The sequence below is a fragment of the Electrophorus electricus genome, chromosome 13 (assembly GCF_041902795.1).
Source record: "Electrophorus electricus isolate QZ-2024a chromosome 13, ASM4190279v1, whole genome shotgun sequence".
Classification (NCBI taxonomy): Eukaryota; Metazoa; Chordata; class Actinopteri; order Gymnotiformes; family Gymnotidae; genus Electrophorus; species Electrophorus electricus.
This window is the reverse complement of record NC_137509.1, coordinates 907,501-925,000: the sequence shown is the minus strand read 5'-3', so window position 1 is coordinate 925,000 and position 17,500 is coordinate 907,501. Positions and strand designations below refer to the sequence as shown.

The window sequence follows — 17,500 nt, the reverse complement described above, 5'->3', positions numbered from 1 at the left end:
AGAGAGAGAGAGAGAGCGAGAGAGAGAGAGAGAGAGAGAGCACAGTAGAAATGGGGAAAAGCACCAAAACACTATACTAAACTAAACTACACTATAATATACTATAATAATCTAATTATAAACAATAATGATCTAAATATAATCTACAATGCCTGGTCATAATAAAGGTCATACACTCTAATATTTTTGTTGGACTGCCTTTAGCTTTGATTATGGCATGCATTCACTGTGGCATAATTTCCACAAGCTTCTGCAATTCACAACATTTATTTCTGTCCAGAGTTGCATTAATTTTTCCCAAAGGTCTTGTATTGATGATGGGAGATTTGGACCACTGTGCAGTCTTCTCCAGCACATCCCAAAGATTCTCAATGAAGTTCAGACCTGGACTCTGTGGTGGCCAATCCATGTGTGAAAGTGATCGCTGATCACGATCATTCAAGATTTTTTTCCGACCACATTCCTTTCTCAAAGATGATGTTTCTCCACTGTCCTTCCACTTTTTAATAATGCGTTGGACAGTTCTTAACCTGATTTTAGTAGTTTCAGCATCTCCTTAGATGTTTTCTCTGCTTGATGCATGTCAATCATTTGACCCTTCTGAAACAGATTAACATCTTTTCCACGACCACAAGATGTGTCTTTCCACATGATTATTTAACAAATGAGAAGCTACTCACTGCATCAGTTAGGGTCAAATAACTTGATGCCAGCTGAAACAATCACCCATGCAGTAATTATCCAGTGGGAGGCTCTTAACTATTTGCTTACTTAAATCACGGTGGTGACCTTTTTTTGGCCAGGCAGTGTATAATAATCTGGTTATAAACTATAATTGCTCTAATTATAAACTATAATAATCTAGTTATAAATTCTAATAACCTAAACTATAATGAACTAGTTATACACTATAATAATATAATTATAAATGATAATCTAGATATAAACAATAATTCTCATTATAAATTATAAAGATCTAATTATAAACTATAATAACCTATTATAAAATATGACCTAATTATAAACTATAATAATCTAGTTATAAACTATAATGATCTAATTTTAAACTATAAATGATCTAATTATAAACTATAATAATCTAATTATAAACTACAATATTCTAGTTATAAACTATAGTGATTTAATTAGCCAATTAGAGCAAATCTTATGCCAACCCCTGACATGCATGTTTCCTAATGAACTCCATTAACTGGTGAGTTCTTTAGTGAGATCAGATAGTGCAGGTGTGCTACAGGTGGAGACATGGTGACATGGTGTTCAGTGCAGCGAGACAATGTTCAGTGCAGTGGGATGATTTTCAATGCAGTGAGACAGCATTCAGTGCAGTGAGACAATGTTCGGTGCAGTGAGACAGTGTTCAGTGAGACAGGCTTGCATTAAGAGGGTGTAGACAGCAGACAGTAGCGTAACCATGGTAACGGCAGCCAGGCAGGGTATGCACTAGACAAGTTTTAACTCACTCTTCAGTGATGACATAACCCAAGTCTCCGTCATGTGGTGGACTTGAGTAGGTTGCCACATCCCTCTGAGATGTCTCCTCCAGCCTGGGACCATATTTCTCCAGCTTCTTGTGGGGTTCTGCTGCTCGTGAATTGGTTGGCAGCGAGCCCTCATCTCTGGGGGGGCTGTCCTCCCAGTGAAGGTGTTGCTCAATCTCAGTGTCCCCGACAGGATCCACAAGCACAGTGTCTGACTCCAGCGTCTTCTTCACCAGGTCCAGGTCCGACTGAGTGGTTCGGCTCTGGACATTTTCCCATCCTGCCTTCATTCCTGCTGGTCTTGCTGGGAGGCTGGTGTGGCCTAAAACAACCTCTTCATCCTGGGCAGGGGCAGCAGCTTCAGAGTTTCTGTTCAGGAACTTTAGCAGCTGACTGATAAAAGCATCATCCTACAGAAAGTGAATGTGAATGCTGCAGGTTAGTGTTAATAGTTTAGACCATACCATTGTCACTGGAAAGCATTAACAAATATCCAGCCCAAGGCTACATCTAAGATTTTTTTACTAATTAATACTTAATTTGCTAATTAAATTAACTTGTGAACAGAGAATATAACAGAACAAAAACACAACAATAAGACAAATGTAGTAAGGTCAAACAGAAACATTCACTAGACTGAATAAACTCGCCACCCATCCAGGCTGGACGAGCTCAGCAGGGAGGTCAGGGAAAGCAGCTCTGTTCCACGGAGATGTGAACGTGAACCTCCTGCTCTGCAGCAGCAGGGCTGAAGCTGCTGTTCTGCTATAGGAGCAGCACTGAGACACCTCCTTAATCGCACAATACAAACGAGGGTTTCGTGCCAAGCAAACACTATTAATCCCTGGAGTTTGTCATCTTTCAGCAAGCCAATTTTCTTCATAGCCACTTGCTTGCTTGAATAGAGTGTTATTTACATGCATCCAATTAACTACTGTGCAAACTTAATATTCATATACACAAACTTATGTGCTAAGAAGAGTGCAGTACAGGTGAAGTTGAGATGTAATCCAGCACCTGCAGTCCAAGCACGATGCGTGCGGTAAGAACCACATGTTCCTGCTAGCTAGGCCTACTCTTTCTTGTCTCTTCTGTGACCCTTCCTCTGACCCATAATTTAGTGCAGTTTGCCCCCTAGTGGTGTACCATGATATTTACACATATCTAGATAGAAAACTACACACAACACTGGCCCCATAATTGTATTGCATAATTACAGTTAGAAAACTGATCACAGGAGCCTAAACATGTGTATGTGTGTGTCTTCAGCTCACAGCTCAGATGGAATCTAGTCTTTACCAACATTCCGTAACCGGTTGCTTGCAGTGGCAAGAGCATCTTGGATACAGGTCCACCCCAATGTTTAGTCTTCAGACAGAATCAATGCAGCAGTCTTCTTTTGCCAAGGAAATCCTGGATTAATTTTTCATCAAGCAGGAAGCACATGGATCTGAGGGTTCCATAATCCCACTATTTCTGGATGAATTCATCCATTTCTGCCTTTCCTGAAAGCCTTTATCATCACTACTGTTGAAGAGTGAACAGACGACTTTCTTAATGTGGAATGTAAACCTCTATTCTACTCACTCTCGTAGGAGAGCACATCAAATCCAGGCATGCCGATGGGTTTCAAAGACTCTTCTTAGCCCTCTTTCTGCATCCATGAAATGTGTTCCATCAATGCATGAAGTGACGACTGGCAGTAATGCCTGAGTCAGAACCTTCTGCACCACCTCCAGGTGCTCAACAGACTGCACAAGCTGACCAGACAGATAAACAACACCCTCATGGGTGAAGATGGAAGACCCACCAGAGCTCCTTCCATTGACATATCAGTTATCTGTTGTTCACAAAGCCAACAGACCAAACAATCAGGAATTACTTTCCTCTAGGTAGTTTGTATCAGTGAGTACATGACTTCTTCCACCCTGTCCCAGTCATTCATGAACATGCTGCAGAATAAATTTAAGTGTGGTGTAATCTTAATATGCAGAATAAAATTAGGCATGGTTTAATCTTAATCTGTAGAATAAATTCAGGTATGGTTTTAGGTATGGTTTAATGTTAATCTGTAGAATAAATTCAGGTATGGTTTAATCTTAATCTGTATAATAAATTTAGGTATGGTTTAATGGCAGATCTTTGTAACTGTCCTCCTACACTTGACCAACCCTCACTCAGGACTGGGTTGAGTTTCTAGAAGGTGCCGTTCCTCTTCACTGACATTTCATTTTCTAAAGTGAAGATTTCTACTGAAAATCTGTCCTGTTGCTAAAAGTGTTTTATGGCAGCTTCAGCTCCCATCCAGTCTGGAATCAGTGACTGGACCTGCATGGATAACCCAAACCTGTGCAACTGCTCTTTAATCTTGTCCTTTGTGGTACTGGAGGACATTTGTGTAGCCTTTCTGTGAATTCTCAGTTCCATTAAAATATCGTTGAACTTTTGAGAACCCATGCTAAAGAAATCTTTAGCATCTTCCAGTCTGAACAGTGTTTCAAGTAATTCAATAGTAAGTCATCTGGTGGGACTTTCAGCATCTTTGAACACAGAAGATTGCATCATTATAAGATTATATCATTACATCTGGATCATCTGCAGATATTAAAGCTTGTTCACCTCAAGCTTGAGCCATCTGCCCTCCTCAAAATGATGGACCTTCAAGTCTTGTGTGTTTAAGGAAGTCTTCAACAGACACTCCTCTTCTCCAAAAATCCCCACGGATACGTCTGATCCTTCACATTGTTATGATATCCAACCAGAAGACCAGCTGGTCCAGTGGGAACTTCAGTTCCTGTCTGATGTCGAGTACAACAGGCTGATATCTAGTACAGCAGTCTGATGTCTAGCACAACAGTCTGATATCTAGTACAGCAGTCTGATGTCTAGCACAACAGTCTGATATCTAGTACAACAGTCTGATGTCTAGTACAGCAGTTGGAAGTGCAAGCCTGGTTTTAAAGGTGCCACTCTGGACCTTCCAAGCATAAAAGCAAGACTTGTCTCTTAATGGCACAGAGACAATTGCCCTGGCTGTTAATATCGCCTTTGGCTGGAACAGTTTTGGGGCACTGGTACTCCATTGAGACTTCACTTCAGGAATCTCAAGATGTTTCAAGTCCATTTTTTCCAATCTTGTGGATTGAGAATATAGTCCTTATCCACACGCACAGTCTTCTGAATAAAAACAAGAAGTTCCAAAAACTCCTTCAAAGCACATACTTCTAGGCTTCCCAGGACATAAATGCCTACTGAATTACTGTGTGCCATGGTGCAGAGAGGAATTCTTGTCTTTATGTCATTCATATGTAACTTCCTCATAAGACTCTCTGAACAAAAGTTAGTTAAACGTTTAGTGTTTAAAATGTCTGTTTCCCGTTGTCACCTTTACTGTGACTGGTATATTGGATAACACAGTCCTTATTTTTGCCTACACGAGATTATGCTGTGTCATTTTTGTAGTCTTGCAATCAGATTGTTACACAGATCATGTGATTCATGAGTTTTCTTTTGTGTGAAGGCCTTAAACATCCAAAGCAAATCTTTCTACAGTGATTAGTCCTCTCTTCTGCAGCTGTGGAGTTTATACAGACCTATATACACAGTGCAGAATTCAGTGTTTCACCACCAGTATTAAGACATTTTTTGCCTCTTGAGTGAATAGATCTAAGCTTTTGAGTGAATCTATCTAAGATTGGGGTTTTACATAAGTGCCTGGATGTCTCCAAAGATGGACTTAGACACAACTTTCATTTGGTACTCAAGGTGAAAGTGAACACTTGAGAAAAAAGCCCATTTCACTGACAAGGTCCCGCTGCTCTGTCAGATAAAGGATGACTATTTCTAACCAGTTCCCTTGGCTGCCCTCTACCACTAAATTGTTTGGAATAATGCAGTCGTTCTTAATGGTTAGTCATTCTACTTTCAATACTTTGTGCAAATGATCTGATATTTATTGAATACTCGGATAAAGTCCCCGTGTTAACCATCACACACTGGTATGAGTCCAAGAGGAAGAGATTCTCCCTTCCACTGCTGCAGTGTTTGGGCTGTTAGTTGGTTTTGCTGTTGCATTACCAACATCCAGTTCTCCACAATGAAATAAGATTGGAAACTTTGTGAAATACAACCTTGTTGAAAACATAAAGGTGCTGTATTTCTTTCTGATCCATTAGGAATAACACTGTTGCTTAACTAACTTTCTTATCACACTTATATTGAGGCATTGCTATTTCCATAAAAGACTTCTGAGTTCAGTTAACCTTTTAAGTGAGTTTGACATTCAGACACTGTTCTTGAGTTATTTTCAAAGCAAGCAGTTCATTTGTTTGATTTTATCAGCTTGATTTAATGTAATTCATTTTTTGAAGATTTTCAGAGAGCCGAGCATCACGCTTTTCTGTCCTTTCCCTCTTTCACTCGAGGTATCTTCAGAACCAGAAGACATTTTCAGCAGCTTGATCAACATTCAGAACATAAAGAATATAAAGAACATTCAGAACATAAAGAATATAAAGAACATTCAGAACATTCACAGCAATAATGGAGCAGGTTTGTTTTATCAAGGCTCATGGTACAAATGACAACATAACAGACAGACCACAAAGTGGTTGCTTTAAAACAGCATACATTAATAGTATGCTTTAAGAAATGTCCATAACAGTACTTCTAAGCATCTGCCATTCCAGTACTCTTCAAGTACCCAACAAATATCTACGTGAAGCCAACAGTGCCAACATAAACAGCAACAACAATAACAGGAAGCCAAATGCCCACCAATCCAAATGTTTTAAGATCGTCTGCAGCAGCTCCTACACTGTTGCAACAACTGCACCCAATGGTTACAAACTTTACAATGTTTACAACATTTACATTTCTTTGGGCAGGATTTTCCCACCTTTCCTGGCCTACACAGACACTGTATCCTTTATCCACACCCACCAAGGGAATCAACGATATGCTTCCAATTCCATGAGGTTCAGGAGGTCTTTTCTCATTCAGTAAAAGACTCTTACTTGTGTGATGTCTACCAGCAAACCAGTTTTTTTTTTAACCACACGCTTGGGTGGATGAAGTGTTGTTTACATATATCCAGTAAACTACTGTCCAAACTTATGTTGTGGTGTGCCCTTTTTTTTTTTTAAACGTAAAAAAAAAAACCTCATTATACCCCATAAACAATGCAGTCATCAGAGCTGCGCTCTCCACCTGTACTCCACCTGTACCTCTACCAACGAGTTGGTAAGAATCATGTGTTTCTGCAACCAGGGCCAGCTCTGCCCTGTCTATCTCTGCCCTTTCATCAATCTAACACGACACATTACATGTCCCATCACCTGACCCATCAACTGGCCTGTCACCAGATCAGTCACCTGACCTGTCACCTGATATATTGAGTTGTTTATGAAAGAAATGTGGCAATGAAAAACAAACCCTTGAGGATAAACATGATGCAACTAATTCATCACCTGCCAAACAGCATTTTTTATTTCTCTTCAAGTCTTTAGCTGTGGTTTTGTGACTGTTTACCTTTTCATCTGACTTTGGGGCATTTTCTTCAGGTTGGTCTTCTGTAAACAACAACCACATGTGCCTATTATAACCTACACTTTAAAAACTTTGCCTAATTTCTTTTCCAATCTTGACAGATATTACTAAATAAATGCTTTTAAAGAAATGGGTTTTAAAAAATGTCTCTGTGACTCAATATTCAGCAACTAACACTTTCTACACCACCCATTTGTCAATCAGCAAATTTGACAAGTGTCAGTCAGTTTTTTAAGCCTGTACAGACAGCCTAGAGAATCAGCAAACGGAGAAGCTCTGAAGAGACACTCAGATGGAGGGTGAGGTACTGAACGTACATTCAGATGGAGGGTGAGGTACTGAATGTACATTCAGATGGAGGGTGAGGTACTGAACGTACATTCAGATGGAGGGTGAGGTACTGAACGTACATTCAGATGGAGGGTGAGGTACTGAATGTACATTCAGATGGAGGGTGAGGTACTGAACGTACATTCAGATGGAGGGTGAGGTATTGAACGTACATTCAGATGTAGTGTGTGGTACTGAATGTGCATTCAGATGGAGGGTGAGGTACTGAACATACATTCAGATAGAGGGTGAGGTACTGAACATACATTCATATGGAGGGTGAGGTATTAAACATACATTCAGATGTAGTGTATGGTACTGAATGTACATTCAGATGGAGAGTGAGGTACTGAATGTACATTCAGTGTATGAAGTGACTCAGTGTGACTCAAGTGACTCAAATAGTGACACAAATAAAGATTCACTTATCTGGAGCAGGTTTTTATTTATACACCACTACTGTGTGTGTGTGTGTGTGTGTGTGTGTGTGTGTGTGTTAAATGTCTGTCTGTGTGTGTGTGTGTGTTTAAATGTATGTATGTGTGTGTGTGTGTGTGTGTGTGTGTGTGTGTGTGTGTGTGTGTTTAAATGTATGTCTGTGTGTGTGTGTGTGTGTGTGTGTGTGTGTTTAAATGTATGTGTGTGTGTTTAAATGTATGTGTGTGTGTGTGTGTGTGTGTGTGTTTAAATGTGTGTGTGTGTGTGTGTGTGTGTGTGTGTGTGTGTGTGTGTGTGTGTGTGTGTGTGTGTGTGTGTTTAAATGTATGTCTGTGTGTATGTGTAGGTCTGTGTTTGTGTGTGTGTATGTGTGTGTGTGTGTAGGTCTGTGTGTGTTTAAATGTATGTCTGTGTGTTTGTGTGGGTCTGTGTTTGTGTGTGTGTAGGTCTGTGTGTGTTTAAATGTATGTCTGTGTGTGTGTGTGTGTGCTTGTGTGTGTGTGTGCGTACCTGTGGAATGAACCTCTTCTCCAGTCTTCTCTACTTGCTTTTCAGCAGTAACAGACTCCCTCTTCATCTCCACCTCTTCAATACCCTCTTCATCATCCGTGACCTCATCACCCTTGGCCCCCTTGACTCCGTCCACCATCTGCAGGGTCTGAGCAATGAGTTCTGAGAGCTGGTCAAGGTCACTAGGGGTCAGGGTGTCCACGCTGACACTTTTCCTCCAGAGCTGTTGTGCAACACCTTGGATGAACTTCTCTGGAAAGAACAGAAAAGAAAGAATAAAGCCATGAGACTTCCTCGTTTATAATGTCCTGCATGTTCTCGTTTGTCTTCTCTCACAAACATTTTTCCACAAATTTCACTCGCATAAAATTATAAAGCCCTTTTAAAATCCAGGTATTGTCAGAATCTTACCCCTAATGTTCCATCATAGCAAGGCAAATGATGTTATCAAAGCTAAAGTGAAGCTCCTACCATCCACTGAGCTGAGGGAGTCTTTAGGAGCAGGTCGGTTCCGTACTGATCCAAACAGTAGTTTGTCAGTTCTGGGCCGAGGAGGTTGTCTGGAAGCACTCGGAGCCTTCTCTCTCCTGGGAGGAGCCATGCGCTGAAAGCTGTAGTCCTGGACCTTCATCTGAGATGGCCTGGTTAACTGGGCCCTCAACCTGGAGAGGTAACGCTGTATGCTGGCCAGGAGGCCCATCCGGTCAGGCCCAAGCCTGCTCGGGGGTGGAAGGGCTGGGTGGAAATGTTTAGAGGCAGGCTGGATAAAGGTGGAAGACAGTGGAAGTGGGGGTGGTCTTGCGTGGGCCTCCGTGTGGTAATCAGACACTGGATTATCTCTAGACTAGAGAGAGAAAGAAGATCATATCAGTCTATTAGTTCTGTATAAGCAATTTTTCCCAACTGGCGTTACTCTGGAGAAAAAGCACATCACAACATGTTAGATCTAGACTGGAGAGAGGACATTGTATCACTCTGTTAGCTCTAGACTGGAGAGAGAACGTCACATCACTCTGTAAAATCTAGACTGGAGAGAGAACGTCACATCACTCTGTTAGATCTAGACTGGAGAGAGAACATCATATCACTCTGTTAGCTCTAGACTGGAGAGAGAACATCGTATCACTCTGTTAGCTCTAGACTGGAGAGAATACGTCGCATCACTCTGTTAGCTCTAGACTGGAGAGAGAACGTCGTATCACTTTGTTAGCTCTACAGTGGAGAGAGAACATTGTATCGCTCTGTTGCCTCTAGACTGGAGACAGAAAGTTGATGTTGTGGAGTTCTCTGAGCTTGATATTTTTATGGCAAACGTTTCATCATCAGTCAAGGTGACATCGTCAGTGTCATTGTATGCATAGTAGTGGGATTTTTTTGTCATTTTATAGGATGGAGTTGATTGATCCTCGAATGCCATTGGTTATTCATCCATTGGGGGCAGTCTTATGATTGGACATTGATTGGCTGGTTAACAGGGTCTTGAGACCCAATCTCAGTTGCAGGTTGTAGGCTGACCTTTGATTTGTTGAACAAAATGGATGGCCCTGGTCTAGCTTGCCGTCTTCTGGCTGCGCGTTGATGGACCTGTTGGCCACATGCCGGTTGCCAGGCAGGGCAGCCAGCTGCACCTCTCTGTTGGGGCTGAAGGATGTTCTAGCTGTTTTGTGGTCTTCTGGTTGAGCTTCATGGTTGGATTTCTTTTGGCCGTTAATGTCCTTCATTCATATTGTTCTATGTACTTGTTCACAGACAGTTCAGTAGAGTACCATGCCTCCAAGATTGATCTTGCATTCCTTGTATTTGCATGGGATATGACTTTAACTGTATCTAAATTTAATTTGTGACCCACATTGTCCTCATGAATAGACATCAGTGAGAGGGGATCATGTCGTTTGATGGCTAACCGGTGTTCATGTACACGAGTGGAGAGGGTTCTGCCCGTTTGTCCAACGTAGTGCTTGTCATGATTATTGCATTGTATTCGGTAAATAATGTTGGTTTTCTGTTTGATTTGAAGTTCTTCTTTTGACCTGGAAGCCACACTTCACAGTGTTGCGTTTGGTTTGTGTGAAACTTTAATGCCATAGGGTTGAAGTAGTCTTGCAGTCATCTCTGAGAGATGTTGATATAGGGTAAAGTTACTTGTGTCATTGTTGTTTGTGTGTTTTGTACAGTGTTTGGTTTCATGGTAAGACATCTGTTGAGGAAGGCTCATGGGTATCTGTGATTTGCAAATAAAACAGATGTTCTTCTTGCTTTTTTAGCTCTTCCGTGATGCATTTACTCTATGCAACAATGTTCTTAAGCAGGTCTGTGTGTGGCAATTTGGATGATTGCTGGGATACTTGAGTATTTGGTCAGTATGTGTCTTCTTTCAATAGACAGATGTTTCAAGGGTTCCATTGGGTTTTCTTTCCACAAGTACATCCAAGAACGGTAATTTATCATCCTATACCATTTCTATAGTGAATTTGATATCCCGAAGCATGCTATTGATCTGTTCATGTACTTCTTTGACCTTGCTCATTTCTACCATGACGAATGTGTCATCTACATACCTTATCCATAGCCTGGGATTGATGCTGGGCATTATTCTTGTCTCTAGTTCTTGCATTATGGATTCTGCAATGAATACAGACATCAGGGATCCCATCAGCGTCCCTTGTATTTGTTTGTAGGTTGTCTGTTTAATTTAAAATAGGTTAACATTGTGAGCTCTACAAGTTTACAAATTCTTTCATGTGTGAGAGTTTGGTTGACCCATTCATGGTTGTCCAGAAGGTCCGTTACAGTTTGCATGTCTAGGTTTTGGTTAATAGATATGAATAATGCAGTGATGTCAAATGAGACTATTGTGTTACCTTTATCCACTTTTATTCCTTTGAGTTTATCTAGAAATATTTGTGTGTTGTTAATTGGGTGTTTTGATCTACTGATGAGGTGGCGTAATTTTCTCCAGAGCTCTTTAGGACAGGTTGTACGTCACCGTTCCCATAAGGGAAATAATTGGAAGCAATAGGATTCTTTCTGAATCTTTGGCTGTAGAACTGTGTAATATTGCTGTAAATTGCTTTCATCTTCTGGTGCTCTTGTTTGGTAAGTCTAGCAGCCTTTTAAGCATTGTGTTGATCTTGTTAGTCAACCAGACTGTGGGGTCTTTGTCAATAGGCTTGTAGGTTGTGCCATCACTGAGAAGGTCCTTTACTTTTTGAACATTGTCCATTTTGTCCCTGATGACCACTGTGCGCCCTTTGTGTGCTGACAGGATGACTATACTTTTATTGTTCCTCGTGTCATTCAGTACACTATGCCTAGCTTTGGTGATCACATGCACTGTTATGGCATAATGCCGGTACTACTGTTTATCGTATTTCATGTTGTATTTGTTCCGGTAGATTGTTTGATTTGATTACGTGTTCAAAGTCAGCCAAGTATACTCTGTTTTCTGCGTTTTTGAAATTAAAGTTTAATCCCTTGACAAGGAAATTCTGTTGTTTTGTGTACAGCAGTCGTTAGATGTTCTTAATCCATCTTGCACCTTGTTGCCTGTTCGTCTGTTCCCTGTAGTGAGATTGTCACTCTGTTAGCTCTATACTGGAGAAAGGATGCCGTATCAATCTGTTAGCTCTAGACTGGAGAGAGTACATTGTATCACTCTGTTAGCTCTAGACTGGAGAGAGGATGTTGTATCACTCTGTTAGCGCTAGACTGGTGAGAGGACATCGTATCACTCTGTTACCTCTAGACCAGAGAGAGAACATTGTGTCATTCCTCTGTTTTTATACTGAAGATTAAACTTTTAAAACCATGTCATGTCAATGCTACACAATGAAGCTAGTCCTCTTAAAGTTTCAGTCCTTGGAAACATTCAAATATTATCTTATAAAAACATTTGATAAATTACATAATCTATCAACCATATCTACTACATCTAATTTTGTAAAGCACTGTAAAGCACCTTTGTTTAAGATGAACTGATGAACACAAAGTGCAGTACAACTATACATAAAAGGGTTTTCAACTCCAGCTGTAGTTCACTGGCTTCTACCATGTCCTGCTCGTGTGTGTGAGTGAATAGCTGATATAAAGTGCTGCTCTCTGGTCCTGTGGCATAGAAGACTTTGCAGACATGGAATCAGCAGGGTGGACATCCACAGACAAACTGCCCCCACACCCCCAGCTGGGGTCGCTCCACAGGGTCCAGCTGTTCATTAGCGCTGTGAACTTTTCAACTCTCTCTGCCTTTCTGCTCTTAGGCAGCTGTTTTCAGCTTTTGTGTAGACTTGCTGTGGTTGAACCCCTGCTGTGGAAAACAAGGGTGAATGTTTGTATGAAGGTTTTCAGCCATTCAGGTCATTGAATTTTCTAGTAGCAGTAAATCAAGATAACTGAATTTCTCTTTATAACCATGAAGACATTTCACCAGTCGTTTGAGGGCCATCATAAGTTTAACTGATATGTGGCCAAACGTTTTTATCACACAATCCAAGTCAGTTCACTCAGTAGTTCATAACCAGTACAGCTGTGAGACTTCTTCATTATCTGAAGGAACTACGTAAATCAAAAGACGTGCGTATTCAGTACTCAGAGCATACATATGACTCCCATCATTTCTGACTGTAAGAACAAGAATGTCTAAATGTTATTCAAGGCAAACTTGGTTCTTGGTTCAAAATAGCATAAATGCATGAACATTTAAACAAGCAGATTGGTATGATATCAATGGGATTTGTTATAATAATAGAAAACTACAATTATAATAATAGCAAAAATAGGGTTGCTTTTATGTTGCTGAGCAAGCAAGAGAAGTCGACCCTTATAATAGTAACACACAATATATGTTTTGCACAATTAATATTAATACACAAGTGTATTAATAAATAAATCTTTCAATTTAAGATTTTACTTAAATATTTTCTTAAATTATTCACACAGTGAATAATGCAGTTTACATTTTTTGAAAAACTTAAATAGATTGCTAGACCCTTACCTGTTCTTGAAGACTCTGTTTAGAGGAAGTGACATCAGCAGACAGGAAACCAAGTTCCTGTAAGTACCTGTGCAGTGTTCTGTCTTTTTGGGCCTCATCACCAGCCATCATACTGCTGTCAGCCTCAACAATGGAAGCCCTAATGCAAACACAGACACATGACAAGACAAGAATGGAGAGTACTGTAGATCAGAGACGTCCAGTCAGGAGAATGGAGAGTACTGTAGATCAGAGACGTCCAGTCAGGAGAATGGAGAGTACTGTAGATCAGAGATGTCCATTCAGGAGAATGGAGAGTACTGTAGATCAGAGACGTCCAGTCAGGAGAATGGAGAGTACTGTAGGTCAGAGACGTCCATTCAGGAGAATGGAGAGTACTGTAGATCAGAGACGTCCAGTCAGGAGAATGGAGAGTACTGTAGATCAGAGACGTCCAGTCAGGAGAATGGAGAGTACTGTAGATCAGAGACGTCCATTCAGGAGAATGGAGAGTACTGTAGATCAGAGACGTCCATTCAGGAGAATGGAGAGTACTGTAGATCAGAGACGTCCAGTCAGGAGAATGGAGAGTACTGTAGATCAGAGACGTCCAGTCAGGAGAATGGAGAGTACTGTAGATCAGAGACGTCCAGTCAGGAGAATGGAGAGTACTGTAGATCAGAGACGTCCAGTCAGGAGAATGGAGAGTACTGTAGATCAGAGACGTCCATTCAGGAGAATGGAGAGTACTGTAGATCAGAGACGTCCAGTCAAGAGAATGGAGAGTACTGTAGATCAGAGACGTCCATTCAGGAGAATGGAGAGTACTGTAGATCAGAGACGTCCATTCAGGAGAATGGAGAGTACTGTAGATCAGAGACGTCCATTCAGGAGAATGGAGAGTACTGTAGATCAGAGACGTCCATTCAGGAGAATGGAGAGTACTGTAGATCAGAGACGTCCATTCAGGAGAATGGAGAGTACTGTAGATCAGAGACGTCCAGTCAGGAGAATGGAGAGTACTGTAGATCAGAGACGTCCATTCAGCAGAATGGAGAGTACTGTAGATCAGAGACGTCCATTCAGGAGAATGGAGAGTACTGTAGATCAGAGACGTCCATTCAGGAGAATGGAGAGTACTGTAGATCAGAGACATCCAGTCAGGAGAATGGAGAGTACTGTAGATCAGAGACGTCCAGTCAGGAGAATGGAGAGTACTGTAGATCAGAGACGTCCATTCAGGAGAATGGAGAGTACTGTAGATCAGAGACGTCCAGTCAGGAGAATGGAGAGTACTGTAGATCAGAGACGTCCATTCAGGAGAATGGAGAGTACTGTAGATCAGAGACGTCCATTCAGGAGAATGGAGAGTACTGTAGATCAGAGACGTCCAGTCAGGAGAATGGAGAGTACTGTAGATCAGAGACGTCCATTCAGGAGAATGGAGAGTACTGTAGATCAGAGACGTCCATTCAGGAGAATGGAGAGTACTGTAGATCAGAGACGTCCATTCAGGAGAATGGAGAGTACTGTAGATCAGAGACGTCCATTCAGGAGAATGGAGAGTACTGTAGATCAGAGACGTCCATTCAGGAGAATGGAGAGTACTGTAGATCCTAAACTTCCAGTCACATCACAGTGGCTTTATGTCTTACATTTTCTGATTATTTTGAATAACTGCACCTAATAGAAATAATACATCATTTTGCATCATACTAACCTGTTAGAATTGTTCTGCCATACTCTCCCTTTAACAGTAAAAACAACACAGATTGAGGTGATCTGTTATGGCATAATTTGTGCACCTGGAGCTGGGAGGGAATGTGAGGCTGAGGTGCTGCACTGGAGCCCTGGGCATCTCCAGCAGGTCTCTGGAGATCATCTCCTGGGTGACGTCATCCTTCCAGGTGTAGCCTGCATCGAATGGATGAAAGGATAGACACATACACATACACATACACACCTCATTTACCAAAGCATCTGAGTACTTTTGAAGTCTGTGGAGGGACCGCATAATTTCAACCATATGAAAAATGATTTCATGAAGATTAAATATATAAAGCTGTGGGAGAAGAGTGGAGAAGGGCAGAGAAGGGTGGAGAAGGACAGAGAAGGGTGGAGAAGGACAGAGAAGGGTGGAGAAGGGCAGAGAAGGGTGGAGAAGGACAGAGAAGGGTGGAGAAGGACAGAGAAGGGTGGAGAAGGGTAGAGAAGGGTGGAGAAGGACAGAGAAGGGTGGAGAAGGGCAGAGAAGGGTGGAGAAGGGCAGAGAAGGGTGGAGAAGGGTAGAGAAGGGTGGAGAAGGACAGAGAAGGGTGGAGAAGGACAGAGAAGGGTGGAGAAGGGTAGAGAAGGGTGGAGAAGGACAGAGAAGGGTGGAGAAGGACAGAGAAGGGTGGAGAAGGGCAGAGAAGGGTGGAGAAGGGCAGAGAAGGGTGGAGAAGGACAGAGAAGGGTGGAGAAGGACAGAGAAGGGTGGAGAAGGACAGAGAAGGGTGGAGAAGGGTAGAGAAGGGTGGAGAAGGGCAGAGAAGGGTGGAGAAGGGTAGAGAAGGGTGGAGAAGGGCAGAGAAGGGTGGAGAAGGGTAGAGAAGGGTGGAGAAGGGCAGAGAAGGGTGGAGAAGGGCAGAGAAGGGTGGAGAAGGGTAGAGAAGGGTGGAGAAGGACAGAGAAGGGTGGAGAAGGGTAGAGAAGGGTGGAGAAGGACAGAGAAGGGTGGAGAAGGGTAGAGAAGGGTGGAGAAGGGCAGAGAAGGGTGGAGAAGGGTAGAGAAGGGTGGAGAAGGACAGAGAAGGGTGGAGAAGGGTAGAGAAGGGTGGAGAAGGACAGAGAAGGGTGGAGAAGGACAGAGAAGGGTGGAGAAGGGCAGAGAAGGGTGGAGAAGGACAGAGAAGGGTGGAGAAGGGCAGAGAAGGGTGGAGAAGGGCAGAGAAGGGTGGAGAAGGGTAGAGAAGGGTGGAGAAGGGTGGAGAAGGGTGGAGAAGGACAGAGAAGGGTGGAGAAGGACAGAGAAGGGTGGAGAAGGGTGGAGAAGGGTGGAGAAGGACAGAGAAGGGTGGAGAAGGGTGGAGAAGGGTAGGACTGGAGGCAGAACTGATTTGTACCAAATACAACAAAATATCCTCACATGTTGAAAAGAATTAATTGTGAGGTTTATTCAGAAAGTCTTTAAAACTCAGTGTAGAGATTAAATGGCTGAACCACCTCTCAGACAGATTCTATAAAAGCACACATGTCAAATGCAGTAAATGTGATCAGCACTTGGTCTTCTCTAGGTGAAATAAGTGATGGAAAAATCATTGCAATATTGCTATTTAAGCCTCAAACAGAAATATCGACAAGCAGGAACACTGAGTTTTTACAAATATAAAAATGACACTGATATTTTAGATCTGTTGAAGCTTTTTTTTTTTTTGGTCTTCATCACCTTTAATGGGCCAGAGAATAAAAATATATCTGTTCATTCTATCACCCTATTAAAAACACAATATTGTTCTTGGCAGTGTAATATGAGTCTCCTCCTCCATGAGCTGGAACCATGACAGAAGGAACAGTGGGATGAAAATGCCAAAGTGCGTCTGCAAACCACCACAGCATTTCCATACGGCAAACTACCACAGCATTTCCATACAGCAAATGCTCCCACAACCCAAGAGAATGCCAGCACATCCCAAACACACAGCCTTTAACAGTCACATGCTGAACCATCCAAAGATGACAACAGAGAAGTCAAAGATAAAAAGATGAAAGAAGTAAGAGATAGAAGCACCCCTCCCACATGTCCTGCCCACTGTGTTCCACCCCTGGAGGCAGCCAGGTGGTGCTATTGAGTGGCTCGGGTGATCTGGAGTTGATATTTGACTGATGCTAGATGCACACCAACACCACCTCTCCAGATCCAACTCTGCATTCCCTGAAGCACAGGCAGGTGTGACCTCATTATGACCTCATTATGACCTCATTATCCTTCTACCAGCAAAACACATTGTGTGGTACTAATCAGTTTATATGGCAACCTCGGGGATGAGCTTCACAGGCATTGTCATGTTTATCTGGGATTCTGCCACAGAGACAAGGACAGAGAAGCCCATCACCCTGGAAAAACAGCAACACGCAACCAATGACAATAGAAAGATTCTCTCCCTCTGTGTGTAGGTTTTGCAGATCACTGTCATCGTGAAACAAACACACAGGGAAGAAGTTTTGT

General features: G+C 42.1%; 1 protein-coding gene across 1 annotated transcript in view; it reads right to left on the bottom strand.

Moving 5' to 3' along the window:
* ptprn2 (protein tyrosine phosphatase receptor type N2) overlaps positions 1-17,500 on the bottom strand; it is a 227,339-nt gene that overhangs the window by 167,846 nt on the left and 41,993 nt on the right. Inside the window, exons 4-9 of the mRNA XM_035519848.2 lie at positions 15,099-15,207; positions 13,315-13,453; positions 8,796-9,168; positions 8,325-8,576; positions 7,029-7,069; positions 1,482-1,909 (exon numbers count right to left, since the gene is read on the bottom strand). Coding sequence (XP_035375741.1) covers positions 1,482-1,909; positions 7,029-7,069; positions 8,325-8,576; positions 8,796-9,168; positions 13,315-13,453; positions 15,099-15,207 — 1,342 coding nt within the window. The remainder of the gene's footprint in view (positions 1-1,481; positions 1,910-7,028; positions 7,070-8,324; positions 8,577-8,795; positions 9,169-13,314; positions 13,454-15,098; positions 15,208-17,500) is intronic.